At 54.1% G+C, this 26,432-nt stretch overlaps 1 protein-coding gene across 1 annotated transcript in view; it reads right to left on the bottom strand.

Annotated features, from left to right (window-relative positions):
• Window positions 1–2,460: 2,460 nt before the first annotated feature.
• The window catches only part of SLC16A2 (solute carrier family 16 member 2), a 35,585-nt gene continuing 11,613 nt past the window's right edge, over window positions 2,461–26,432 (bottom strand). Inside the window, exons 2-6 of the mRNA XM_052813537.1 lie at window positions 11,822–11,966; window positions 7,246–7,708; window positions 6,634–6,777; window positions 5,825–6,053; window positions 2,461–4,524 (exon numbers count right to left, since the gene is read on the bottom strand). Of these exons, the coding sequence (XP_052669497.1) occupies window positions 4,304–4,524; window positions 5,825–6,053; window positions 6,634–6,777; window positions 7,246–7,708; window positions 11,822–11,966 (1,202 nt within the window). The 3' untranslated portion in view covers window positions 2,461–4,303. The remainder of the gene's footprint in view (window positions 4,525–5,824; window positions 6,054–6,633; window positions 6,778–7,245; window positions 7,709–11,821; window positions 11,967–26,432) is intronic.

Below are 26,432 nucleotides of genomic sequence, written 5' to 3'. Positions count from 1 at the left end.
GCAGGAATGTCCTTGCCCAGCTGCAGGCTACCTCCCTCTCCCGGATTCTCCGGACCAGGCAGCGCAGCCCGGAGGGTTACGAAGCTCCTCGACTGCTGGCGTAGCCAAACTGGCAGCCCCAAAGCACCACGATGGTGGGAGGCAGAGCCAAAACGTCTTGAAACTGGGGGTCTCCAAACCCCACGGTACCGCAGCAGACCTGCAAAAGCCCTCAAGCTTTGATGGCAATTAGGATGTGGCCTTCCCACAGCTCGGAAATGTTAGGAAACCTCAACGCCAGCCAACGAGTGGCCAGAATTTGTTAAATTTAAGCTGTGCGACTTAGAAACGTGTATTTCCCTGGCCACAGGACCTTAGGGCAGGGCACGCTGTAATGCAGCAACTCCCGCAGATGGTTCCAGCTTTGTTTCACAACTCGAAAAAGCTCTAAGCCATGAATCATGGCACTTCCCGGGTAGCTCCTGCAGCCGCTGCCCTGCCAGCCTTCCCATCACCGGGGCAGCCCCAAAAGGCTGAAAACACAATCTCCCCTCCGAGCCCTTCCAGCTCGGCTGTCCCGCTCCATCCCTCAGCCAGAGCGAGAGGAGTTAAACCCAGTGCCTCACTCCTCTGCAGCAGCAAAAAAAAAAAAAAGAAAAAAAGAAGAAAAGACAACAACTCCTTTTTGAACACCCTCAAGCTAAAGATTTAGAAAAGCAGCCCCAGCCAAGCCCCGAGCAGGGCGCTGCTGGGACACGTCCCGCGCTTGCTGTACACTTACATAAGGCTACGCGCACGCCTGCAGCTCTCCAAACACCCCGGGCACGGAGCAAAGCTGCTCCCTTCCCGCTCCCTTCCACCCTTTTCCCACCCGAGGGACTCGACCCACTCCCGTGCCTTCACTGGTTCCCAAAATGCCTGAGCCTGGAGTGTCGGGCTCCACCTTCCCCTCCCGGAGCAAGAGAGCAGGGCAGGAATCACAGCCCGGCACTTGCAGGGTTTTTTTTAATTAGAAAACTGAGTAAAAGGTAGTTTTTGCTGTGAACGCTGCCTCCCATTCAGCCCTCGCCCACCCAGCGGAGGACATGGATGTGCTGGGCTAGGACGAGCAGATCCTCAGGGGAAGAAACAGGAGGGGTTTTAGGATGAAGCTTTTTGCAACAGGTAGGGACCTATTGGGCGTCACAGCACCAGACTACAACAGGTTAAAAGGACGTTTTGGAGACCAGTGCAATTTCTCCCTGTTTATAGATGCTCAGGTCGCCACAATCCCACCTCTCACACGCCGCAAATCTGCAAAAATTCTTGCAAGCTGCCCGATACTCAAGGGACAGACTAGACGCACAGCAGCAGCATTTAGCTGACAAACCCACCCCCAAATACTCCCCTTTATGTTGACAGACTACGCCAACCTTTGCCCTTCCTGTTCCCATCTGTGTTTGCAGACGAGGCGAACCTTTCATTGCTGTTGCTCAAACATGCCTTCCCCGCTGCAGAATTTGCCCTCTTCTTGACCAAGGGCAGGATCTCGACCAGACAAAGATGCCGAGAGTGGTTTTGGGAGCCTGGTACCAGACATTGCTCCAGGATAGGATGAGGGGTGGATTCCTTCGACCAAACTTGGATGGTCCATGAATGCACCTCGTCACTCGAAATCTCCTAGAGGGTCGATAATAAGAGCTGTGGGCAAAGACCAAACTTTAGGGGGGATGAACGTGGGTACCAGCATCCCTCCTGGGAATGGAGGCGCTGGCTCCCGGCTGACACAGAGCTGGTCTGATGCCGCTGCAGCGTTAAGCACCCATTGCGCCGAATGCAGGCTCCTCCCGGGGCAAAGACCTTTGCAGGCAGATGGAGCATTTAAGGCAAGTGGAAATCTGTAGAAATTTGGGATTTGAAGCATAAATCGCTTTATAAGCCAGAGAGGTTTTACCCCAACAAAGTCTCACGCAAAGCTGGGTGGTCCTCGGTGGGCTCTGCCGTGCAGCCGCTTGCTCAGGCCAGACGTGGGTTTGAGGCAGCTCTGCTCATCCTCTTGTTGCTCTGAAGAAGCTACTTCTTGAATTTAAATCCCTCGTAAGCTCTCCTTCGGTCACATTAAGGTCAAAAATGCGATTTAAAGAACTTCATTGAACTCCGATGTGAATAAAAGCCCCAAAACTCACCAAAGGAGTTACAGAGTTACGAGGCAATGTCTTTCTTTCCTTCAGCCGTCAGATGGCTTTGGATGCCCCACTGCCAACGCTCCCACCTGGAAAGCGTCACTTTAATGCCCTGCCCTAGGCTAAGCCTGGCAGATCCCACCGCAGCCGGAGCGAGGTGGTTCGGCTCCCACCAACGCACGGGTGTACGCATGCCCTGCCTGCCGATGCGGCTCCTGCTGCCTCCTGTGGCTTCCTAAACCCGGCTATGGGTCCGCAGAGCCGTAGCAGACGATACAATACGGGCAATGAAGGGTAATAACAGTCACAGGAGAGCATATCGAAGAAAGAGACAAACGGACATCTCGTTTTATAGTCATAAACAGACATGTCACAACACACCAGTTAATTTTTCAGCTCGTACGGGGACAGAAGGGCTACAAGACCACAAGACCTTATAATGCATTAGCCAACGTGGATTAAAAACAGGGCCAGAGGGGCATGCAGGATCCTGAGCCTATATACAAAGGTCCCGCCGCTGCCCGCGGGAGGGGTCCTCCACTGAAACCAAGTTTCCACAGCAAAGATTTGTCTTGGTGTTACAAACCCCCACACTCGCCCGGGGACCGAGGGATGCTTCCCATGGCACACAACCCTCTTTAGGCTTCTCATTTTTTTTTAACGGCAAGTGAATAAAATGAAAATCCAATACAGGATGGTTTTGCAGCCAGGATAAATGCGAGCTTTGTTTCTTGCTCTCTCCTGGGATTATTATTCCCAGGAAAAGGTACCCTGGTCGCAGCCGGTACCTCGTTCATATGGGGACCCAGCGGGGCAAGAGGCCTTCCCTTGCTCTGTACCACGCTCATTAGCGATGCCTGGAGATGATGAATTTCTACGCAAGGCTGAGCTCTGCCTTTGCTCTGTGTGGTGGGTACCCATGGGCTGTACTATTTTCTTGAGCTCTCTCCCTCTCCCCCCGGGGACGGCACTGACCCCGCACCGGCTCTGCACAGCAACGCACGGGCTACGAGTTAAACGCTGCCAGGGCTTTTCAACCCTTTGGAAACACCGGGCTTCCCCTGCCAATACTGACTTATGGTTATTGCTGCATAATACACAACCGGCCCCCCAAAAAAGAGCGGTGGCACCCTGTGCCCCGAGCCGGCTGCATCCCCGCACCCGCGGGTGCCCCTGTGCCCCGAGCCAGCCGCATCCCTGCATCCCTGGGCGCAGGGAAGCGACCTCCCGGCACGGAGCGAACCCGTGACACGTGGGGCTCTGTCCCGACCCTGCGTGCCTCGGCACCTCCGAAGTCCCCGTCTCGGCGGCTTGCCCACGGTTTTTCGCCTTGCAGAGCCAGCCGCCGTGGGCCGCGCTGGGAGCTGCCCCTCTCTTTTGCACCTCGAAAGCCCGATCATTAGTCGCTGGGTGAGAAAACAGAGGCGGAAAGCGGCTGAGGGACCTGCTGGTCTTGTCCATGCGTTTTTAAGGCATATTTTGCAGGAAGGGGGTGCTCCCGCGCGGCTCAGTTCCACGAGGGCGGCAGGACCGGAGCTGGCCGAACTCCCCATCGTCCCAGCTGCAGCTCCCTGGGTGTGTGGGAGAGCAGCGAAAAAGGAGGAGAGAAGAAGATTAAAGCGGGACTCGCCGACCATTTATTTGGTTTGTGCATCGGACTGAAGCAGCTTTTCCTCCTTCAGATCTGCTGGCTCCAAATCAGCCTCTGGTGCTGGACGGGAAGGGGGCTGTCTCGCTCGGACGTGACACCAGAGGAGAAGGATGGACAGCTGCAAGGTTCAGCAAGCTCCATCTGTGGCCTGCTTTAAAAAGGCATTTATTAGCTGTAAACCTCTGCCGTGACGTATAGAAAACTGGGGCGAGGAGCGGGAGATCAATCAAGTTTGAATCCTGGTGAGAGTTCTCCTTAGAAAAATGGTTAGAGGGGGGAAAAAAACAAAGGTGGCTTTGAAATCAAAAAATCAAAACCGTCCCGAAAAAGAGCGTTTCTGCTAGTTAAAAGCCTTTAACTAGAAGAACTTTTTGTGGGTTTTTTTTTTTTTCCTTTACAAACATAGTGCATCTGCGATCATTGAGAATTAACGGTCCATCTAGAAAAGGGCCTGTGCTTGGGCTATGGAGAGGCTGCTGGTGGCGACAGCGAGTGTCGGCGAGCGGAGGCGTTACATGTGTGCTTCGGAGGCAGGACAGCCCGGCAGCAGCTCCCCGTTCACCACCGCCTCCGAGACCAGCATCTTGTCTTTGCCAGAATCCAGTCGCTGCTTCTTCAGCATCCTCTGATGGACCAGAGGGACGACGGCGAGCACCAAGCCGCCGATGATGGGGGGGACTCCGGCAAAATAAAAGGCTGCATCGTAATTCTCAAAATAGTCATTGAGGTATCCTGAAAGAGAAGAACAACAGCGGTTATAGCCACATCAGTCTAATGACTGACTTGTCTCCTCCCTCGAGTGAGAGCTGCAGCTCACTTCAACCACCAGATTTGGGGAGATTTGGGTTTATAAAACGATCTTTTTTTCCATTGCATTCCTAGGAGTTATTATGCCCTGGATTAAAGGATGTGCACAGCCAACATTGGGTAGCAAGGAAGCCAAGAAGGAAAGCCTCAGCCATCTAACCAGAACAGGACACATTCCAAACAATCCCAAATGCAAGCTGAGACAGTGTTAAACAACCAAACTTTTCAGGTGGCTCTTCCTAGCGCCTTGCTGGCCAGGAGGTAATAGGAAAAGCAGACAGGAGCTGTTCCTCTGCAGGTTGCCTCCACCTGGAAGCCCTGCTTTGCTTAGGGATATTTTATCTACATGGGGATGTCAGCTGAAAAATACATGCTGCCAGTTACAAACAATAACCAATCACTTAAAAACCAATGAGGTTCAGCAAGCTCTGACACAGCCAGGCAGCCTTGGAGGATAACCCATTGCCATTTATTGGCACTGGAAAATCCCTCTGAGTTTTCTTCTACGTAGACACTTGCCTGGGGATCACGTCCATTAAATGAGCCCCTTCACCCAGCCCTGTGCCTAGCCAGCCCGATGCAGGGGTTCTGCAGCAGCACCCTAACAGTGAGACATCTGCAAACCCCACGTTCCTTCACGAGGGCGTTAAACTGAATTTCGCCGCCAGAACCAGAAAGATCAGAGGCATTTCTACAGCTTTAGCTTAGCGATTGCTGATGCAGATGTTCTGCTGTTCAAGGGCCAGCTTTGACAAAGTGCTCGCTGTTAAGGACGTTGTGGTTATTACTATGCTTAAACACATACCCAAGTCTTGGGAGGACAGAGCTGCGGCTGTCTCCATCACTAACTTTGATTCAACAGTCCAGGGCCTGTACTTAGCAATTAGCAATCAGTCCCCAGATATCTAAAAGGACTTCTAGAAAACTGACATTTGCCAATTTCTTAGCTTCAAACAGAAAGCAGTTAATGTGATCTTGGGCCACTCTCACTGTTCCCCTGCTGGACACCTTTCATCAGCCCAGAGAAAGGCCCTGAGATGCTACGGGACGTAGCACGGAGTGATGCTACAGCCGTACTTCAACCCCCATGCGACACGCTAAGCCAGAAAATTCAAAACCGTATGTCTGGTCTCACGCCCAAATATCACCACGGGTTGAAAGCCGCTACAAGCATCTGCTCCCTCTCGGCAGCCGGGTCCAGGTCCGGCACCGCGGTGCTACCAACCTGCTATCGGCGTACCCGCCGTCATGGGCACAGCCATCAGCCCCATGAGGTACCCTATGGCCTGGGACGCCTGCATGGGCCCCACCAGCTCGAAGGCGATGGGGGCCATGATGGTGGTGAAGAAGCCATCGCAAAGACCGAGGAAGAGGCAGATGACGATGACGCCCTCGAACCCTCGGCACTGGGGGATCATCATGCACAGGATGCCCAACAGCACAAAGGACGCAACCTGGGGAGACAAAAGCGGGCATGGACTCGATGACCTTGAAGGTCTTTTCCAACCTCAATGGTTCTATGATTCTATGTTATTGGGGTGCAGCATGAGTGGGGACGGGCAGCAGGAAGTGTCATGAAGGCGACGCTGAATACGTCAACGACATCGCCTCCTCTGGACCCAGCGGTGCCAGCCATCCTCTGCTCTCCTCTCAGAGAGGCCCTTAAGAATAACCTTTTAAGAAGCTTTAGGTAGGATTATCTGCTGGATTAGCTGCTAGATTTCAGCGGTTTGTTTTTCAAAAACTACAAGAAGGTGAGAGGGTGGCCAGCAGTTTGGGAAGAGTTGGGACCACAGAGTTTGATTGCTGCACGGACACCAAGACCTCAGATCAAGTGTGTAACTTCTCTGTACACCTTTCTCTAATAAATTTTCTCCCCTAACAGCAGACAGATGTGTTAGGTAATGGTCGGTAAAGGATTTGCAGTCCGTGGTTGACAGTTACTAAGCAGACTATCAATACGGAGGTAGAGATGCTATCCCCTGACCCGCAGTGGTTAGCCAGCAGCTATGCGGAGGGTCAGACACAACATACCTGCAGATAAATCTTCTTCAGCCCGGGAATGCAATCACCAATGCGGCCTGAAACCAAGCGCCCCAGCCCTGACATGGCTCCGAGGCAAACCAGGAGGATCCAGTCCTTTTTGGTTTCTTGAAATCGCTTCTCCACGTATTTTACCTAGGATGGAGGGAAGGATACAAAGACGTGAATCCTCAGGAAGTTAATCCTTCTCAGATCCCAGAAACGGACGAGACTTCCTGCAGAGGGCTCGTGGCTTTGGGGGTGGTTGTGTGACCCTCATGTCTGCACCACGCTGACCTGCACACACCATCTCTGCCCACCCCAAACCCAACAGCCCCCTCGTCTCTCCTGCTACCGATGCTTGTCCTTGGGAGCTGCGGGAAGCGACAGCTCTGCCCACCCTGGCACAGAGGATACATAGGAGCATTCAAAAGCTGTCTCCTCCCATCACTATTCCTATTTACAGGACGTGCCTGCAGCAGTTTCTTAGCTTTGAGGCTTTTGATGGCTCAGTCCTTACTGCCCATCTCCACCTTCCCACCTCCTCCTCGCCTGCACGGAGGAGCCCTTTCACTCCGGGCAATGGGACCACCCTCCCCTTCCAGTCCCAGCCTAGGCTCTTACCAGGTTCATGTAAGGTACGAGGTATCCCAGGACAGCAGTAGCGATCCCAAAAGCCCAAATCCGATAGGTCTTTCTCCGGAAAACCCTCAAGTTGAAATACTTGCGCGTCTGGGACCAGCACTGCTGCCGCATGCTCCGGCTGCCCAACTTGTCCTGCCCATCTTGCTGAGAGTCACAAGAAGGTGGCAAGATGGGCCGATAGGTCAGGGACAAGAATATCTGGATGAGCATTAAGGCACTGAGTACTTGGAAAGTATGCGCCAGCCCAATAGCCTTCCCAACCATCTTCAGGAAGAAGGGGAGCGGCACGGAGATGAGGCAGCTGCCGCCGGCCACGATGCCGTTGGCCAAGCCAAGACGGCGCTTGAAGTAGTGACCAAGGATGACCAGCGAGGGCTGGAAGGCGAAGGAGCTGCCGCAGCCGAAGAGGATCCCGTACGTGAAATAACGAACTTCCAGAGACCTAGTGAGAAAAAAAAAAAAAACACATCGAGGTGGTTACGTTACGCAGAGGTAAGGAAGCCTTCTCCCCCACGGTCCTGCAAAACCTGGAGTCAAAATCCAGATCTCACATACCACAGGTGCTACACAGACAGTCTGACCTCGAGGAGCTTATTGCTTAGCCAAAGCAAGGATTATCCTCATTTCACAGCTGGCATGTTAAATCTTCGGGAAAATGAAGTCTAGCTGGGGAGTGCTTTCTGCAAAGAAGAGAAGGCAGCAGCCAACCTCCCCTCCTTGGGAAGCTGACCTAACTTGAATGGTTTTTAAATTACAGCAAGCAAGATTTTCTAAGGTAGGCAAGGTGGATTATTTTTAGCTAGAAATCCATTTTTTTTTCACTGAAAGGACTAATTGAAAACATTCTGCACCCAGTGTTTGAAAGCAGAAGGCACCAACCCTGCTGGTTATTAGGCACTTAGGACAGAAACATTGCGTTTCTGCCAGGCTCCAGGCTGGTTAATTAAGTTCTTCTTTTTTAAGCTCCTCTGGGAGCTTCAATTAGACAATTAATAGGTCTCGTTTGTACCTTACATTGGTGGCTGCACTCGAGGAGGAAGCAAAGTGGCTGCTCTACAGAACAGGTGGAAAGTCCTGAGAGCCCTTGGAAGGAGCTGTTTCCCAATTGCCAGCCTGGTTTTCCCAAAAGAAGCAGCTGAGAAAGGAGCTTAAAGTTAGGCAGTGCAAATAACCCATTGTGTTTCTCTCCAGATGAAGGATTTTTTTTCTTCATCCCCATGCAATACATTCAGCTGCAAAAGTCTGCCACGAAATACTGCATGGGAGGAGAATGCAATGGAAACATTTGGGCAGCTCACCGGGCAAGTGATGCTGCAAAAACAGGGTCTTTACTCCAACACTCAGAACGACTCATGTGAAATACCGAGTGCTGCTCATGAAGCAAGTGAGAAGACAGCAGCCCAGATCTAATGGAGCAGTTTGAAGTTGAGAAAACGTTTACAAGCACATCATTTCTTCCATTACACGCTCCTCTCTAGCTAGCCAAGCAGAAAGCAGAACATGTTTGCTGTACCCAACGGCTCAAAGACAAATGACTGTCATGAAAGGCAATTTCCAGCTACTCCAGAATGAAGCCACATCAGAAATCCCCTCTGTAGGAGCCAGGCAAGCAGCTGGGCTACGCAGGCTGTCTCCGACCTCCCACGCACCAGCCGCGGCCATCTCAGCTGGGTCACACCAGCTTTGGTACTGCAGCTAAGCTGACGTGTTGGATAAGTGGAGACAAATGCCGCGGCTCCCATCTGCTCCCCGTTGACGCTAAGACACCCCACATGAGCAGGGGCTCCTTTCAACCATGCTTCTTAGCCAGGATTTCCCACCCCACTCCCTGGGAATCAGCCAGCTGCTCTCCGGTGGAAAGGGTGGCATCGTCTCCCTTGGATAACGAGGTCTCCCGTGGATAATGACATCTCCTGGGCCAAGGAGGTCTCCCTCCAACGGCCGCCTCTCACTCACAGCTCACGATGGGAACGGCCCTCGTTCAGCCCCGCTGGCAGAGGTTTGGGGGATTTCTCGCTGCAGGAGAAACTGGGCAGAAATTGCGGAGGGGAAGGAGAGGCAGATGAAAAGGGATTCAAACCCCACCACGAGATGCTTAACAGTGCAGAAGAGGAGGGCTGGGAGGGCATTGGGGGGCATATGAAGACAGCCTTGCTGAACTGGCCATCATTTCCCATTCCTCACACTAAAACATCCTCCTTAAAACCGGAGGGAAGGTGAAGTCTTAACGCAACTGGGATTTCTCTCTTCTTGAGGGCGCATAAGATCTGTGGTGGCTCGAGGTGATTACGAGTGCAGGAGACACTCCGGTGCAAGGTGGCAAAGCGAGGAAAACCCTCACCTTGGCCCCATCCAAAAATCTTCAGCCTTCCCCAGAGCTCTGCTTTTCAACATATTTTGTTTATTTACTGGTTTTTGTACAAAGTTCCCAATATTGTGAGAGTAGGAGGCACTGAGCGTGAGCTGGGCGCTGAGGTCCTGCCGTGCAGGCTTGGTGGCTGAGTGGGTTTTTGGATCGGCTCGGTGCAGTGCTGGGAACCGCTGCTCCTCTGTTTGGACAAAGCAAACGCATTTTAGAGAAACCAGGAGATAAAGGGTGGATTAGCCTTGATCCAGCCCTGCTGAGCCCACCAAACCCAGGCTGCGTCTCCCTTTAGGGCAGCAGCTCCCTTTGCACCGGTGCATGTAGCCCAGCTGGCGCTGGGTGGGTCATCTCCAGCTGCAAGGAGCTGGCAAGGGGGACCAAAAAAAAAAAAAAAAAAAAAAAAAGACCCAAAACCAACCCCCTTCTCCATTGTTCTGGGTGAGCAGGAGCCACTAGCTCCGAATTTCGGGACCAGCTTTCGCCATCCAGATGGAGTGCTGCCAAATCCTGCAGCCCCGCTGCTCTTCCTCTGGCTCCGGCTCGGCTGTGCCGAAGGCAGATTGCCTCACTGCGGTCCAGCTGCAAAGGGGCTTCTTTCTCCCTTAAAAGGCAGCCAAAGGAATGTGAACCGAGAGTGAGAAGGCAGGAAATGGGGATTTCAGCTCTGGAGCTCTCCTGGAAATAATATTCTTCTCTGCCTGTACTGTTTGATTTTTTTTTTTTAAGCCCAACACAACAAGCCACTGGCAGAGATGTGGTCCCAAGAGCTCTTTTCTTTGCACGAACATTTTACAATAGGGGGGGGAGAAAAAAAAAGTCCAAGCTTCGTTGATTAGCAGGAAAGCAAGATTACATGGGAAGCGCCTGCGATCTGCGCTGCCAGGAGCCTGGGCATACCTTCCCTCAGGACCGACTGCGCTTTCTCCGATTACTACTATCTTTTGAAATACAAAGGGGTGGCATCTGCGGAGGAAGTTGCAGAGGGTAGTTCCTTCCACGCCGCTGCCCGTGCTGCTGCCTGAGATGGTTTTAGCATCCCAAGTCCCCCGGCTGCAACTGGCCCCAGTCCCTAGGACTTTGCCGGGAGGCTCAGAAGCTGCTTCCCCCCTCCCAGCATGATGGGGGGGGTCCTGCAGCTGGGGACCCATCACACGGCACGTATCCACAGGGAACCAGGGCTGGGACGAGCACAAGGGTCTCGTTGTCCAAGGTAGAAAGGAGCTGGCATCCTGCTGCCCCGCACGGGCAGGGAGAAGCACAGCGCAGGCAAGTCGCCCTCTGGGAAACTAGTGTGTGTTTGCTTTAAAACCCCCCACTTCTTGAAGCATTTTAATTAAAACAATACTGATTTTAACTGAAATCCAACCCCAAGCGATGTTTTTATTCAGAAAAACTGGGGCAAATGATGTTTTGGAGGGTGTTTCCATGGTGCCGTTGAGACTCCATTTAACAAGTGCTGCATAAAGGACCCCAGAGGTGACCTCTTTTTGCTCCCATAAAGATGCAAATGTCTTGGGTTGGAAAGACTCTCACATCGACTCAGGTTTACCTGCCATCCAAACGCCCATGGGCAAGCCCCTGCCAGCAGAAATTCATGGCATGGGATCAGCCGTGGAAAACGAGGAGCAGCCATCGCCCCGTGCTGCCGCAAATGCCCGAGCTGATGCGGGAACAGCACAAACTGGTCCAAACCCCGTCTGCGTCCTCATCCCCGTCTGCCCGGCATGGAAACTCCCTCTTGCCAGGTGTAACCCATCAAATATTATTTTAAGCATTAATTTACTTTCAGTACCAAATGTGAAATTGGTTGCAAAGGAGACGGGTTTTGTCCACGAGCATCTCTTCGGAGCTGCCCGCAAGAGGCACGCCAACTTCTGCCTGCCTGTTTTAAAGATCAAATGAAGGACCTGAGGGCTGAAATCCCATAAAACAAAAAGTCCCTCGCTCAGGTAAAATTCACTCTCTTGTTATATAAGGACAAAAGAGCAACTCGGTTCAATTTGGAGAGAAACAGGCTGTGCGCACTTAGGCTGCATATGGGCTGTAGGGGTGCCACGAGACCTTTCATCTGGATGGAAATCACCTGCTTTGCCCCAAAAGGCAGCAGCAATGTGTAGGCGGGGGGCGTTGAAGGGAACAGTGAGGAAGAGGAGCTCGCCGAGGAGCTGGACGGCCCCTCTGCAGCCTTACTTGGTGAAGGAGCTGGAGAGGAGTCCGATGAAGGCGATGGCAGCTCCCGAGGCTGCCGTGGTCCTGCAGCCGAGCCGGTCGGTGAAGATGCTGACGATGGGAGAGCAGAAAAAAATCATGCCCATGGCCAAGGAGCCGACCCATGCTAGGGAAAGAGAGAAGAAAGGAGATGGTCAGGGTGGGACATCAAACGGGGGCCAGGAGGGGAACAACCAGGGACCGACTCCAGCTTTGAAGGTGGTCTCGGCAGAGACCCATCACACCGTTAATTAACAGTGCGGCTCATAAATAACACGGTTACCACCCGTGCTGCCCGCCGGTGTCACGGCCGGGGCACAACCTGCAGCGTCTCGCTGTCTGCCCATGTAATGGAGGCACGGCCAGGTTTTATGCCCCTCCTAGGGAAGGCACTGAGCTTTTAACGCTTTTTTCTAATGGCCCTTGCTGTGCAGGTAATGACGTCTCCACTGATGTCACTTCCACAGGGGACATCTCCATGGCCAAAAGCCCCCCAAGCTCCTCAGAGCCCTCTGCTCCCTGGCTTTGGCTATGAAGAGTTTCATACCCTGAGTTATAGCTCTGGGTTTCCAGGTACCACGCTCATCCATCACTGCTCCCCACTCCCCAGAGCCAGGACTGCCTCACCTCCCCCTCGCCCCACGTTCAGCGGGGATTTCTCGTTGCAGCTGAGCTGATGGGAGACACGCGGTTTGTGCCAGGTTAGGTTACAGCCCTGGCCCTGCCAGGCGATGCCCAAGCGGGACCGTGATCTCATGTCTCCTTCCGACCCACCTCTGGAGAAAACCACTGTCTGGCTGTCTTTTTTCAGAAACTTTTATTATTCGCAGATTATTTCAGCCCATCATCTTCTTCCTGCCCTCTATCTTCCCTCTTTAATGGTTTCTGTGACTATTTTGGGGAGGAAAGGCAGGCTTTCAAGAAAAGCCATGTGGTAAGGAAAGAAATTCTCAGTCTACTAGCTCTGAGGAGAAGCAAGAAGTCCCGTTGGCGGGGCGCAGGGCAGGGCAGGACAGACGGATGGACAAGGAGCCCCCAGCCCTACCCAGCACCCAAGCGGGGGGACCTCCTGGAGCATCTCCCAGCTTCAGGTGCTGGCTCTGGGCTGCCGAGCGCAATCTGCCCTGCACAGACCCCAGGACATGTGATCCTTGCTTTTTTTATTCCTTTTTTTTGTGTTGGGGGTTTTTTTTTGCATCCAAACTGAGCGCTCTGCAAACCCTTTTAGCACAGCCCTGCACAATAACAACCCGTCTTTCAAGAGCCGTGAGATTTTCAGAAAATAGCCAGGTTCCTATTAAAAGCAAATCCCAGCTACATAACAGCCTCTCCAACCTCTGCCTTTCAAAAAGGACCACACAAAGAAGCCCTCGCTAGCCTGGGAAGAACTGACCCTTCCAAATTAATTATAAGTTTGCAAGGACCCAATTTACTCCGAAGTCTTCCTTAATAAATGCAGAGCAGAGCAATAAAAAGAAAAGCAAGGGCTGCGCGGGAACCTCGTGGGACTCGCCAGGCTCTCGTCTCGACACCAGGCAAAATGCAAAAGGGTGAGGGAGAGGACCCCCCTCTCCGGCTGATTTTCTTGGTTATAAACACAAGGCACAGTGTAATGAAAGTCCTTCTAATAGGATTAGGTGGCACGGCTCCAAAGAGCCGTCCAAAACAACTCCAAGAGGGGGTGAGGGGTGGGAGCAAAGCCAAGATGGGAAAGGCTCGTTAAATTGGATAATATACTTCCAGAAATGTTCCTTCTACTCCAGCCAAGGCAGTAAAACGTTAGATGGCCCCGTCATGTTTGAAGTTTGTTATTTTTGGAAATTACTTTAAGAAACGCGGAAATAAAAGCATAAAGCAAAGTATTAAATTTAAAGGGCCAGATTCTGATCTTAATAACCCGGAGATTTACATGCAAATAAGCAGTATCAATCTCTGGCCCCAAAAATGCACACTCACCTGCAGAGATCAAAGCAAACCCGGGGCGAGAGGCTCAGCAACGGGCGCTTAAAAGCTCCTCCAGCTTTGGGTTTGTAAAAAGGAGATATCGCTCAATTAAAATCGGTAAACACAAAAAAAGAGTCCCGTGGCAAATTGCTCTACCTTAGAGAAAGGGCTTACCACAAGCAATGAATAAAAATAGGCTGGGGGAAGAACATCAAGTTAAAATTAGTAAGAACAATAGCCTCACTTCCAGAGCGGGGTTTTGTCTTCCCAGCGCTTCCCAGCGAAGCCCCGGGAAGCCGGGAGGGCTGGGCGAGCTCCAGCGCTGGAGAGAAACCTCGGCAAAATCCGGGGGCAGGAGAAAGCTGCCTCGGTCCTGGCGTGATTCACACCAAAATAGCCCCCGGAGAGCAGGTTGCACAATTTACCCCCCTGTTTTATCCCCAGCACGACGGTGGTGATCTCCTTTCACCCGGGTCAGGGCAAGGCTAGAGGAAAGCCACAGCAGAAAACCACGGGCTGGGAAAAAAACAGGGTTCAGGTGAAGCGTAGCCCCAAACTTGCCCCTCCGGACACGGAACCGGACTCCCTGGATCCGGTCCAGGGGATGGAGGGTTTATTTTTGGCAATCTGTGTAACGCGGTATCGAAGGTTCTCCTAGCCTTTCCTGGACATGAAGGGCAGAGGCAGCCATTCCTCCGGTGGAAACCAGACAGGGCTTAACCAGCCTGAGTCAGGGCTTCCCTTCGGCAGCTCCTCCGATGCTGGAGAAGTTACGACTTGATTTAAAGCCCACGGGAAAAAAAAAAAAAGAGGGGGGGGGAATCTTTGCTTCTGATTTCCACGGGGTTTGGATGAGATGGTTAATTCCTAGCCCAGCCACACCTCACAACCCTCTGTGGCTGATAACCTGGGCGAGATATCGAAACACACAAAGACAAGCCCCCACAAGAGGCGCGAAGCCTTATCAGCGGCGCAGTGCGATCAAGCAGATCCTAAAAGAAACGATGGACCGAATCCAGCTGAGGACAGGGCTGGAAGGAGCTCAAGAGCTGCACAGAACTTGGACAGGAGTCGGGTTAAGACTTGATTGAGCCTCAAGGTGCCGTGAGTCCAACCACCTCCTGGGAGCACCGGCTGAAGGAGCTGGATTCGGAGCTGCCCGGCTGGGTGCTGCAAGGGGACCTGGCTGGCGATGGCCAAGAAAGCCCCTCTCTGAGGGATGCCTTTACAGAAACACCAAATGCTTCAGAAACCGCTTATTTAGTTAAGAAAAAAAAAGGGGAGGGGGGGCGGGTTTAAAGCACTCTCCTTTTGCAAGGGGGAGCGGAGATGACTTCTGATTTGGGGGCTGGCAATATTAGGAGGTGGCTTAATGCATGCTGTCCCTCCCCGATAGCCACCTCTCCGCTGACCCTGCTTGGCACTGCGAGTTACGCCGAGACTAGCCACGTCCGTGCCACCCTGCTCCCACCCGCAGCCCCTCCTGAAGGCAATAAAACAGCAGCCGGGGAGCAGTGACCCCCCCGGGTGCACGTACCCCACTCCTCACTGCTTGCTCCGGCAGGGACGGCAGCGGAGTGGGGGACAGCAGCAGCCAGAGCTGCCACCCGAACCCAGGCCACCCACAGCCCCGGCTTCCTCCAAAGCTGATGGGACCTTCCCGGTGGTCCTGGGGATGCTCTGGGGTATGGGAAGAGCCCAGCGTGGGGCTGGAGCCCCTTTGCTGGAGCAGAGAGGTTGACCAAGGAGAGCATCCCACCAGCAGCCCACCCGCAACGTGATCACACAGGGTAAAGCTCCAGCTAAAGGTCCACAAATTGCTCCTCCCCACCTTGATTTAACAAAGACAGCCAAACTGTCGGCCCGTGGTAGGTCCAAAGCAATGTGGCCTTCAACAGGACAGAAGAACACAGTGGCTGAAGATCTCCAGGGAGTGTAGATGTGGGTAACACGGCCAAGCCGAGCTGTCCTCCCCAGCGCCGCTCGCTCTGGGCTCAAGACGGAGTAAAAACTGGGGAGGTGACCCATTCGCCCACCAGCCCAACATCATCAAGCCGTGCCCATGACGGAGGAGCTCCGGGACCACGTATGCCTCGGCCACCAGCTCCTCCTCCTGCCAGCGGGTGACAACGCCAGCGGGGACCCTGCGGCAGCGGAGGACTGGCACGTGGGGGTCAGGACCTGCAATGGGGCTGGCGATGCCGAGGGGCCAGGGAGGGCTGTGAGCACCGTGTCCGCATGTTCACGGCAGCGAGAGGTGGGCAGGGCCCCCGGGGCCGGTCCGGGTGGGTCCCACATGCCGGACACCAGATCAGCTTTCTTTCCAGCAAAGCCGTCCCAAAAGGACGAAAAGCTCCTTCCTTGCCGGTATTTTCCTGAGCAGAAAAAGGTTTCTGGGCACGGCGGAGCAGAGCAAGGTGGGCGCAGGAAGGCGAGAAACAACAGGGGAAAACATCACCACGGGGAGACGCAGATCCGAACCCCCCCGGTATTTAGCTATTGTTCCAAAAAACATCATTAAAAAATCGTACTGCGTAGTATTTGTTCCTTTAAAAATGAATCTCCAGGGAGAGAGAAGGAAGGGATGTCGCTCTCAGACGTGCTTCCCCGCTGACCCAAATACCCCGGGCTGGAGGGATCAAGGGCCAGGAGGTGAGCTCAGATCCGCCGCTGGAGGAAGTGTCTTCCCTCGCTTCCCGCGGCTTCTCCCGCTTGCGCCGCGCAGCCGGGACAGGGCGGCCGCCGGCGGGTACGGCGACATGCTGCCGAGGGTCACCTTCCCCGGGCCCTCGGCGTTTCTCGGAGGAGAGATGGGGCAGCCGAAGGGAATTCACCTCCATCTCCCCATCTGCACCTAGACTCCAAGACAAAAGTAGTTTCTTGACTCGTGTTTTCCAGGGACAGGGAAGCTGTGCTGGCACGACAAACCTCATCACACATCTCCAAAGCCTGTCCCAGCCCTACCTGGCTCCCTTTTTGGGTGGCCTGGGAGGCCAAGCAACCTGGTGGCCCTGCCCACGCAGTCACTATGGGGAAGCGGACAGCTGTAACCCCCCGCTCTGCGGAGCTAATGCGTGCCACCCACAGCACATCTGCAGTGAAAATGAAGCAGCTGTTTTATCTTGTGCCCTTAAAAAGCCATTTGCGTCATCGTCTTGCTCGCTCAAAGCAAAGCCCCATGTGCTCAACACCCCCCGCGGAGCGAGCCCATCCCAGGGAGGGTTGGTCAAGGCTTAAATAAAGGCAGACGCAAAGTCACATCTGAGGAGGCCACCGCGATGCACGGCGGGAAGGGAAACTAAGCTAAAGAGCAGCAAAGCGAAGCTGAGGAGCAGCCGGGCTCCTCTGGACGGGAGGTGGTGGTGGGGCGGCGCGGTGGCAGCCACCGTGCATCACGTGCAGCTAAAAGCCAGATAAACTCATTAATTGTATAGCAAGCCCTGCTTGGTACCATACCCCAAAGCTTCAGAACAAAGTCCTCCTTTATCAGGTTTGGCTGACTTCTCCCCCCCTCCCTTCTTTCGAAAACAATTCCATCACAGCCTGAAAATGGGAATAAATGGAATTACTCAGAGGAATTAATCAAGGCCAGGTTGGACTAAAGACCCTTTTAGTGTCCTGTTCGTGGTGGTATTAGGACAGACTAAGGAAAAATGTGAATATCGTAGGAGAAGTGGCAGCTACCGTCATCAAGGCATAGTCTCATGACCATGGATAACACAACAGCTTCTCACAGACCAGACCCAGCAAGCGTCCATCCAGTCTTTGCCATAGGAGACTTTTAAAAAAATCAATTTTTAACTCGTTCAGGAGCACAGGGCACTGGAGCAGAGCAGGCTGGGAATGTACTTTGCTTTTAAAAACCCACCACATCTCCCCTGATCGGGCCTCTCCGCCTTCCCTCACTCTCAAGGATGCAGGGAACTTTTAAGAGACGATATGCAGGCCACCTCCTGTAACCACTAAGTGACAGATATCAGCTTATGTGAGAGAAAAGTCCCAATATTAGCTGCCCTGTGGCCACATTAAGTAGAGATGGAGGCAAATCTGTGGTTTCGCTTGGCAAGCAGCAGGCGCAGAGTGTTTGCCTGAGGTTCGTGCGCTGAATGTCTTGGACAAACTCAGCCCCAGCCACATTTTGCATCGTTTCATTCCAAAACCATAGAATTTGACCCTGGTTAGAGCAATATGGTGTTTGAGCTCGTGTCTGAGCCGCATCACGTCCTCCCTGTCTGCAGCCTGGCTCCTGCTTGGCCTCGGAGGCTCCAGAGCCGGTCCAGAAATGCAAATTCTAGTGAAATCCATCCAAAAGCAACAAGGCAGCATGTGCTCTGCAGCTGAAACCCACCATGTGCCTAGGCTGGATTTTTCTCCCCAGCCCTTCCCCTTCCAGGCCAGGAAGGTTTTTCTTCTCCGTGTTGCCTTCTGGCTTACAATTTTTGGGAGATGATTCACCTACCGCACACTGAAGTTACCCAATAAATAGGAGCTACGGTCGCAGCAACTTCATCTCAACACAGGCTCCCATCCACCACGTCCCATCCCGACATCTTTCCATGACTTACACCCTCAGGGAGGCTGGGGATCTCGTTACTCCAATCTCTCCTGATGTTGGGTGACTCCAAGGGATGCGGGATTGGACCAAGTTTACCCGTGTCGCATCTCCCCGGGTGAGACCGGAGGGCTGCATGCCCGGAGGGCAGCTCTTGGGGTTCAACTGCTGTTGGGCAAAACCAGTGCCCTCACGCAGCTCCTGCCTGCGTGAACTGGCAGAGCCTCTTCAGTACTGGGGGGGGGGGGAAGCACGTCCCGAGGGCGAGCATCCCCTCCTTCAACTGCGCTGTCAAACACCTCACCAGCCCCTGGCTGCGTTTTAATCCAGCAATTTCATGAAAAACAGAAAAGTGCCATTTTAATTGGTGAAAATTCCCTCCTCCCACCCACGGAGCGCCAATCTGTAATTAGCCTTTCATGTAAAACGATGTTTATTCCTGACAGAGTTTATCTTGGCACAAACACGCGCTCTGAAATGTGCACACATTTGAAGACTCAAACCCTGCATTTAATTCTCTATCTGCTTGTTAATCCTCATTGTTCCCAAGCCCCTTTTCAAAACACACCCACGGGGAGAAGAAAGTATTTTTATATATATATATAAAAAAACCTCTTCCAGTGTCAGGAACACCAGCAGCGAGTGCAGCCCTGCAGGCACCGGCCCGGGGTCCGGCTGCCCCGACAGCTCCCAGCACTCGCCCAAACACACGGTACCAAACCCAGGAGTCCTTCCTCTTGATTTTTTCCTTTTTTTTTTTTTAATATAATTTTTCTTCCCAGCTGTGATGCCCCTTGGATATCTCCCCTGCAATGCAGCGCACTCGCCCGAAGGACGGGAGCCCCTCTGTTTATTTGGCAGCTCTGCAGCAGGAGGGTGGGGAAAACACGGTGGGGAAACCACCAATAGCCCCCAGCCCCATTTTGGAGAACCCACCCTCAGCAAGGCAGGCAGATGGGGACCAGACCCCAAGTTTCATGATTCCCGGGCTTAATTTGGAGTGATCTGGGATTTACACGCTCCTGGCATGCAGCGGCCACATCTCCTAGCGTAGCAGCTCGGGGCTGGACCAGCAGCCCCCAGGGACCTCCCAGTTGGGACTGGGTGACCAAAGCAGACCAAGTCCTTCCTCCCCATCCAGCCCCAAGCGCAGACGGCAGCACGGGGCCCATCGGGGCGAGCGGTGAGAGCGGGGGGCTCCCGAGGGGCTGCCAGCAGCCGCTCCAGGTTGCCCCGCTCTGGGTGACCACATTGCTTCCAACGGGGCAATACACACAATATCTGCCTTCTAAAATGAAAGGGAGAGCAACGGGTCAGGGTCAGAGTTAGGGTTTGGATTAGCGTTAGGGTCAGGGTCAAGGTCAGGGTCAGGATTAGGGTCTGGGTTAGGGTCTGAGTCAGGATTAGGGTTTGAGTTAGGGTTTGGATTTGCGTCAGGGTTATGATCAGGGTCAGGGTTAGGGGTTCTGGCTCTCCCCAGCCCAATACACCCTGGCAGGTTGGAGTTTCCTCCAGGCCCCATGTGCTGGCTCCTCATCCCCTGTTTTGGGGGAAACAGTTCTTTCTTATTGCTGGAGCCAGGCAGGTCCCAGAGCCGATGGCAATGATTAACCCCGGCGGGACGGTGTGGGTCAGCCGTGGCCCCGGGTGCCAGGTGCTGCACGTCCGAAAAAGCCTTTGGAAAAGCCGTGACCTGACCAAACTTCACTGGGCTTTGACTACGATTAACCGCCTCCAGTCACTTGTACAAGCGCGTGAACAGGTCAGCACTCGTGCCCTGCCACGGCCATCCTCCCGTCCCCAACAGGGCGGTGGTGACACCCTTCCTCTTCCCCCAGCCCAAAAACATGTCATCTCCTCTGAAGCCCCACCGTGGCCACTTCTTGTAACTGGCAGACTCGTACTGGTAACCAGTTCCTGCAGCACACAGACAACTGGGAGGACACTGCAGCTGGGGGACGGGGGTGGTGGAGCTTCAGGAATTCACCCCACCACTTTATCTCCCTTGGGAGACCCCCAGCACCAAGAGACCGCTCTGCAAGACTTGTTCATCCATCCAAGGCAAAAACATCACGTTTGCAAACAGGGCAGGCAGGATGCAAGGGGGTGGGCGCCTGCGAGGACACGAGCCGCGCGAGGGGCAGCCTGCCAGCCCGTCCCAGCCTGGCACCAGCACCAGGACTGGGCCAGCAGCACCGGGGCACACGGCCGACGGCGCCGGCCACTGCTTCCCACCTTGGGACCCAGATGAGCACTGCTGCTTTTGGGGGGACACCTGAAACCCCAAAAGGGCAGGAGGGGGACTCTGGGGGCACCTCATCCCCTGCCCCACGCTTACCTGCACCCCAGCACCCAGCCAGCCATCCCACACACGTGGCTGTTATGGCATTTCCCTGGCTCGGAGCAGCTCGGCTGGCTTTGCGCTATGCTGCCGGGATGCAGGGGTCGTGGCTCCCGGCCAGCACACGTCAGAGCAGACGGCAAAGCAGTGCCATGGCTCACGGACGGGGCCGAGGGGGCAATGCCAACAGGGCTTTTTACACCAAGGTCAGTGGTTCATCTCCCAGCCAGGCAAAGCATCCGCGTGCATCCCTGCGGGTGCCTGCGCCCAGCGCAAACCCACCACCGCAGCTGGCATCGCATCTCCAGCTACGTGGTGATATTATACCCCAGGCACGGCTGCAGGACCCCCAAAATTCCCGACGTTACTCCAGATTGAAAGTACCTGGGGCACCCCAACCCCCTGATGCCTCAGGGAGAAGACGGGACGGCTCCCTGCCCCTGACGGGAGGCAGGTTGGGTACTCCTCCCGAAACGCGGCTGGTGGCCCAAGACTGCTCCATCCCTTGTGAAATCACCGGGCGCTTTCTGTCTCCGCTCCCCGCCTCTGGCAAAACCCGCCTGGGCTGTGTTTGGGAACCCTTCGCCTTCTGCGGGGAGGCTGGGGTGAGAAAGGATGCTTTTTTCCGAGCTGGAAGAGACAGAAAAGTTTCCTTCTTTGCCAAATTTCTCCCAAGCCATCTTCTGTTTCCCATTAATGGCGAGAAGAAACCCTCTGGCTGGGGTCCGTGCTCCTCCCACTGCAACTCCCACGGGCACTTGTCAACATCCCAGTAACAAAAGGAGAATTAAACCCACCCAACCTGGCTGGCCATGACGCAGGGACCCCCAGAGCGAGGACCGGCGGCGGGTGGAAAACAACCCCCCTGCTCTGCTCTTACATCTCTGCCACGGAAACTTTTCAACTCCAGTTGCTGGCAGGAGCCGGGCTGATCCCAGCTGAATTCCTTCCACTTACCAGCAAATAAATAGCAGTTAAATAGAGGGAAAAACACCCTTTTTTCAAAGGGAAAACAAAGAGGCCGGGGAACATAAATGGAGGCGAAATGTGGGGCTGGTCACAGACTCATGAAGATCTTTTTTCCCTCCTGGTTGGGTACTTGACAGCCTTCCCTTTCAGTTAATTAAGGGATACTCAGAAAGAAAAATATTTCCAGCCCTTTGCCAGCCCTGACCATTAAGGGGAGAGTCACAGCGCGCTTGAGACCAAACCCAGGAGCCCTGGCCACAGCTCCTCCACCCAGCCCAGACACTTAAAACACCATTTTTCAGACAAATAGGTGCCATTGCAGGACATCTGCGGTCTCCTCCCAGCCCTGGCAGACTTATGCCCAGCCTCTTCTCCAAACCTTCTGGTGATGGGCATCTCCAGCCTTCCCCTAGACAAAGGCTGGTCTTCTTGCACTCCAAGTATTTCTCCCAACCAACACCTTCCTTGCTGCAAAATTTCGAAGCGTCGCTTTGCAACCTGTCCCTCACCGGACGGAGGGAACAGCTTATTACCTTTTTTGCAACTTTTTAAGGAGCTGAAGGCAGCGATGCACCTTCCCTCCTCTAGCAGGAACAACCCCAGCCCAGGCTTCAGCGCTGCACATCGTTCCCCCTCCTCTCCTCCACATCTCCCAGTCGGCCCAACCCTTTCCCGGTGTGTGGTGCTCAGCAGAGCCCACCAGAGCCCCCTCCAAGCTCCGAGGCAAAAAAACGCTGCGGCAACCTCAGCCTGAGCCCCCGCTGGGGCAAGCACCCCGAGACGGAGAGCGCTGGGGCGGCAGCGATGCCTCCCTACGGCACTCGAGCAGAGCCGCCCGCCCGAATATTATCAAAATATTTCAGTTATGTTACTTATTTGCTTACACCCAACAAGGCCCCAGTTTCCCCGAAGACAAAGTCCGCTCAATACCAGACTATATACGGGGCTAGAAATATGAAAGGGAAAATCTATGCAGCAGCGCTTTTTGAAGGGAGGCCCCTCTCCAGGCTGCACCAGTCGGCTTTTAAGTTGTTTTGCCCTCGAGCTTTGTTCACAGAGGAGATGATAACACCTTCCTGCAATGGCCTCTTCCATCGGGGCTCTTCCACCACACCGGCCGTTCCCTGTCCCAGCCCAAACCCTCCCGCGGCGTGAGGAATAGCGCAAGGTGATGACTGACCGCATTGGGGGATCCATTGGGGAGTCTCTTCCGTTGAGCAAGTATCTTTAAAAATCAAAATAAAGGAAGAAAAGCTGTTTGGAAGCAGGTCGAGCAGAGCCCTTGAGCGGGCAGACAGCCAGGGCAACATCCCGGGCTGCCCCGGCCGTGTCTGTGCAGCAAAACGGCTCCACGGTGGAAGATCTGGGCTCTTCTCCTGATGGCCATCGGGAAATCATTTCCTTCTCCGGTGCTGGAGAGCTTACCCTGGGTCTCCAGCACAGAGACACTAATGCCTTTGGATAGTGCTCCTGAAGCCTATTGATGGGGAAAAAAATCCCCAAACTTGTGTATCATCATCAAACCAAACACCCAGAGGCCAAAAGAGGGGTAAAATATCCATGTAATTTTAATCTCTTGGAGTTTCCTTACATTAAAGCACACATTTGGAACAACTGGATACCTCAGAAAAATAGACCATGCTGTAATTAAGCAAATCCGGTAGCTAAAGGAAACTGAAGAACAGCAATATTTTTTTTTTTTTTCCCCCCAACAAAAAACAGGTTATACCCCTTTGCCAATGGGCTGTTACTTTTGGCTGACCTGCTCTCATTTGAAAGTTTTTCAGACGCCGGGTGGCTTCGGCAGCCGCCCCGCAGTGCGGGGAAGGGCCAGCCCTGCCCTTTGATGCTCCAGGCGGGTGGAGAAAAGCCACGGCCGAGGCGTCGGGGTTTCCTGCGCGGGACGGTACCCAGCCCCGTGTTCCCCATTAGCATCTCAGCAACCCAGCCCCGAGCCCTCCAGCTCCTGCTGACGCACCTTGAATGGGGATCCATAATACATACACACACACATATACATATATGTGCATACCTATATGCCTGTGTGCATCTCTGTATACACACACATATACATATATATTAAAAAAGCAACCTCCGGAGGGCTTTAGCCCACATGACGGCTGCAGGCAGAGCCGCGCCGTGGCTTCCTCGGAGCCACGCAATATTTAACGAGACCGAGGGGAATCGGGGACAGCCCGTACCATTTAAAGTGCCTCGGCAGCAAAGTGCTTCGAAGGCCAGTGAAACATTAATGCGCTTCCCCGGAGAAATGCCTTCACTTTTTGCTGCATCAAGGGCTTTGAAATTGGAATAAATAACAGGGCGGGTTAATGAAGGTTTCTATCAGTTACTGGGTTAGTTTTGGTCCTCCTGCAATTCAGGTTTAAAAACCATACATCCCACCTCCATGGCCAGGGAGCCTCCTCTTCCTCTCCATGGAAATACTGCATTTTGGGGTAGGAGCAGGCATCAAAATTACCCTGTTCCCAGAGGTGCCAGGTGTGGGATTGCTGTAGGCAACACCCGCCGCAGTCCCCGGGCTCGTTTTCAAGCACCTGAGCTCCAATTTCTCCCATGAAGCCCATCCATGCCCAGAGGCAAAGGGAAGAGCAGGGGCCAAGCAGCTTCAGCAGCGTAGAGCTGAAGCCTCCCGGGATTTTGGGGTAAGGAGGGATGCGAGGTGCCACAGGCAGCCCCGAGACGCAAAGCCCCGAGCGCGGGGTGGATCTAACCCCACCGCTCGCCCCAGGACCGGACCGTGGAGATCTGCCGGAGGACACCAGCCCACCAGCCGCTCCGTGACAGCGCTGGGGATGATCTGTTCCCCGAAGCACCGTCAGATTGCTCAGCCTCTGCAACGACCCCGACACGGGGCTCTCCCTTCCCAAGCCCTGCCTGGCCGCGGCGAGCTGGTGCACGCGCGTGGCGGTGGCGTTAGGGATGAGCGGAGCGGGGCAGGGATGCCAAACGCCGCCGCGGGACCAAGTGTCTGTGCCGTGTGCCAGCAACGAAGGCAAGACTGGTGGGACCGGGGTAAATCTGCACCCCGGGGTCCGCAGCCAGGCAGCGGAGAGGAGGCAGCCCGCAGATTGCCTTCCCCGGGGCGGGAAGGGCTCCCGAAACCCAACCGCCACAGCCGAAGTCACGGCAAAATGTTAAGCCCTTTTTGCTGGCCCAGGACCAACTCTGAACTGGGGCTGCCTTGGGACTGGAACGGTAAATGCAGCCGAGCCGTGCTCCCAGGCCGCAGCTGAGCAGCAGGAACCGCAGGCAACCTGAAGCTGAAATTCCACTCCACCCCCCCCCCCCCCAAAAAATCTGTGCTGCAGCACTGACCAAGGACAAACGCACCAAGACAGCAGAAAGCACGGGATGCAGATCCCCGTTTGCATGACCACTTGGTTTGACCTGGCCACGAAGCTTCAGTGCGTCGAGGAGCCGGGAGGTGCACGGAGGTGTAAGGGAAAGAGGTGATGGAGAAGCTGACCCCCCCCCAAGTCGGGGCTCACGGGGGTCCCGCACTGCCGCCAGTCCCACCGGGCACCGAGACGGCGGCTGTGGGCTTTGACATTTGCAGAGCCGGGGAGAGGCTCGCTTCTGTCTGAGACTAATACCAGCTGCTTCTCGCTTAACCAGTCTGACCATCGGGCTGAGCCAAAACTGATTCATTCAGAAGAAAATGGAAAAGGAGATCGACTCGTCACCAGTCCTGACTAATGGGGAAACCAGCCAACAACCTGCCGCTTGCACACCAGCCCTGGCATCCTGCTTTTTCGGCTCTTCATCATCTTCCCAAATTCAAATGCTCGGACAAAGCCTGAGCTTTGCCCCGGCATAGCCGGGTGATAAAAGAAAGGGCTATCCGCTGCAAGAAGTGTCAGCCTGTGGCCACGGGGCCAACAGCCCCCGGCCATGCCTGACATTTTGCAAGAGCTAATTCCTGCTTCGGAAGCAGAGGAAACATTAAAACCCCCAAAGACGTTGCTTTTCGTGCTGCTCTGCCTGGCATCATCTTCCCAAAAGCTTTTGGGGGTTTGTTTTTTCCTCCTTCCCTCTTCATCCTGCGATAAAAATCTAAGCAACTGCCTTCACTGAGGAGAAAAACTCTCCGCCACCCTGCCGTAAAGACTGCTTTCTGCTTTTTTCTGCAGTGTGTGGTGTTTTATGAGACCAGTGGGGCACAAACCAAGGCAGGGGGAGGCTGCAGATGGGGTGGCTGGAAAACCTGGGGATGGGGGGATGTTGTCCCAAGGGAGGGAAACAAGCTCTGAAATCCAGATTGGGGCTAATCTTATCTCTGGGTGTAGTTTAGGATGGGCCAGCGAGAGTTAACAGCCAGGCACAGAGGTCAAATCAGGACCTGAAGTACCTCCACTCCTGGGCTGTTTGGTTCACGCTTTGGTTGATGAACTGAAGCAGGGCAGAGTTTAACAGCTTAAAAAAAAAAAATAAATCTGCTGTGATTTCTTAGCTTTGGGCAACACATTTGATTTTATATGAAACTCCCTTAATGAAGGCCCTCTCCCAAAATGCAGATCCCAAGGGCCAGGCTCTCCCAGCTAAAAGCCTGTGGCACCATCCCTTGTCCCCAGACGTCCTGAGTTTTTATCACCCTACCTTGCAGACATCAGGACAAAGACGGCAAAACTTCAGCTCTTGGTGAGAAACCCGCCCCGCACCAGTATCTGTCTCAAAAATCCCCATTTTCAAGGCAGAAAATCCCCAGTGAGGCCAGTCTGGGCAGGGAAATGCCCCAAATCCCAACGCCGGGAGCGCACAGCCACCTC

The sequence above is a fragment of the Harpia harpyja genome, chromosome 18 (assembly GCF_026419915.1).
Source record: "Harpia harpyja isolate bHarHar1 chromosome 18, bHarHar1 primary haplotype, whole genome shotgun sequence".
NCBI classification, from domain to species: domain Eukaryota; kingdom Metazoa; phylum Chordata; class Aves; order Accipitriformes; family Accipitridae; genus Harpia; species Harpia harpyja.
Note: the sequence above shows the minus strand (reverse complement) of the source record. Positions and strands in the feature narration are given on the sequence as shown.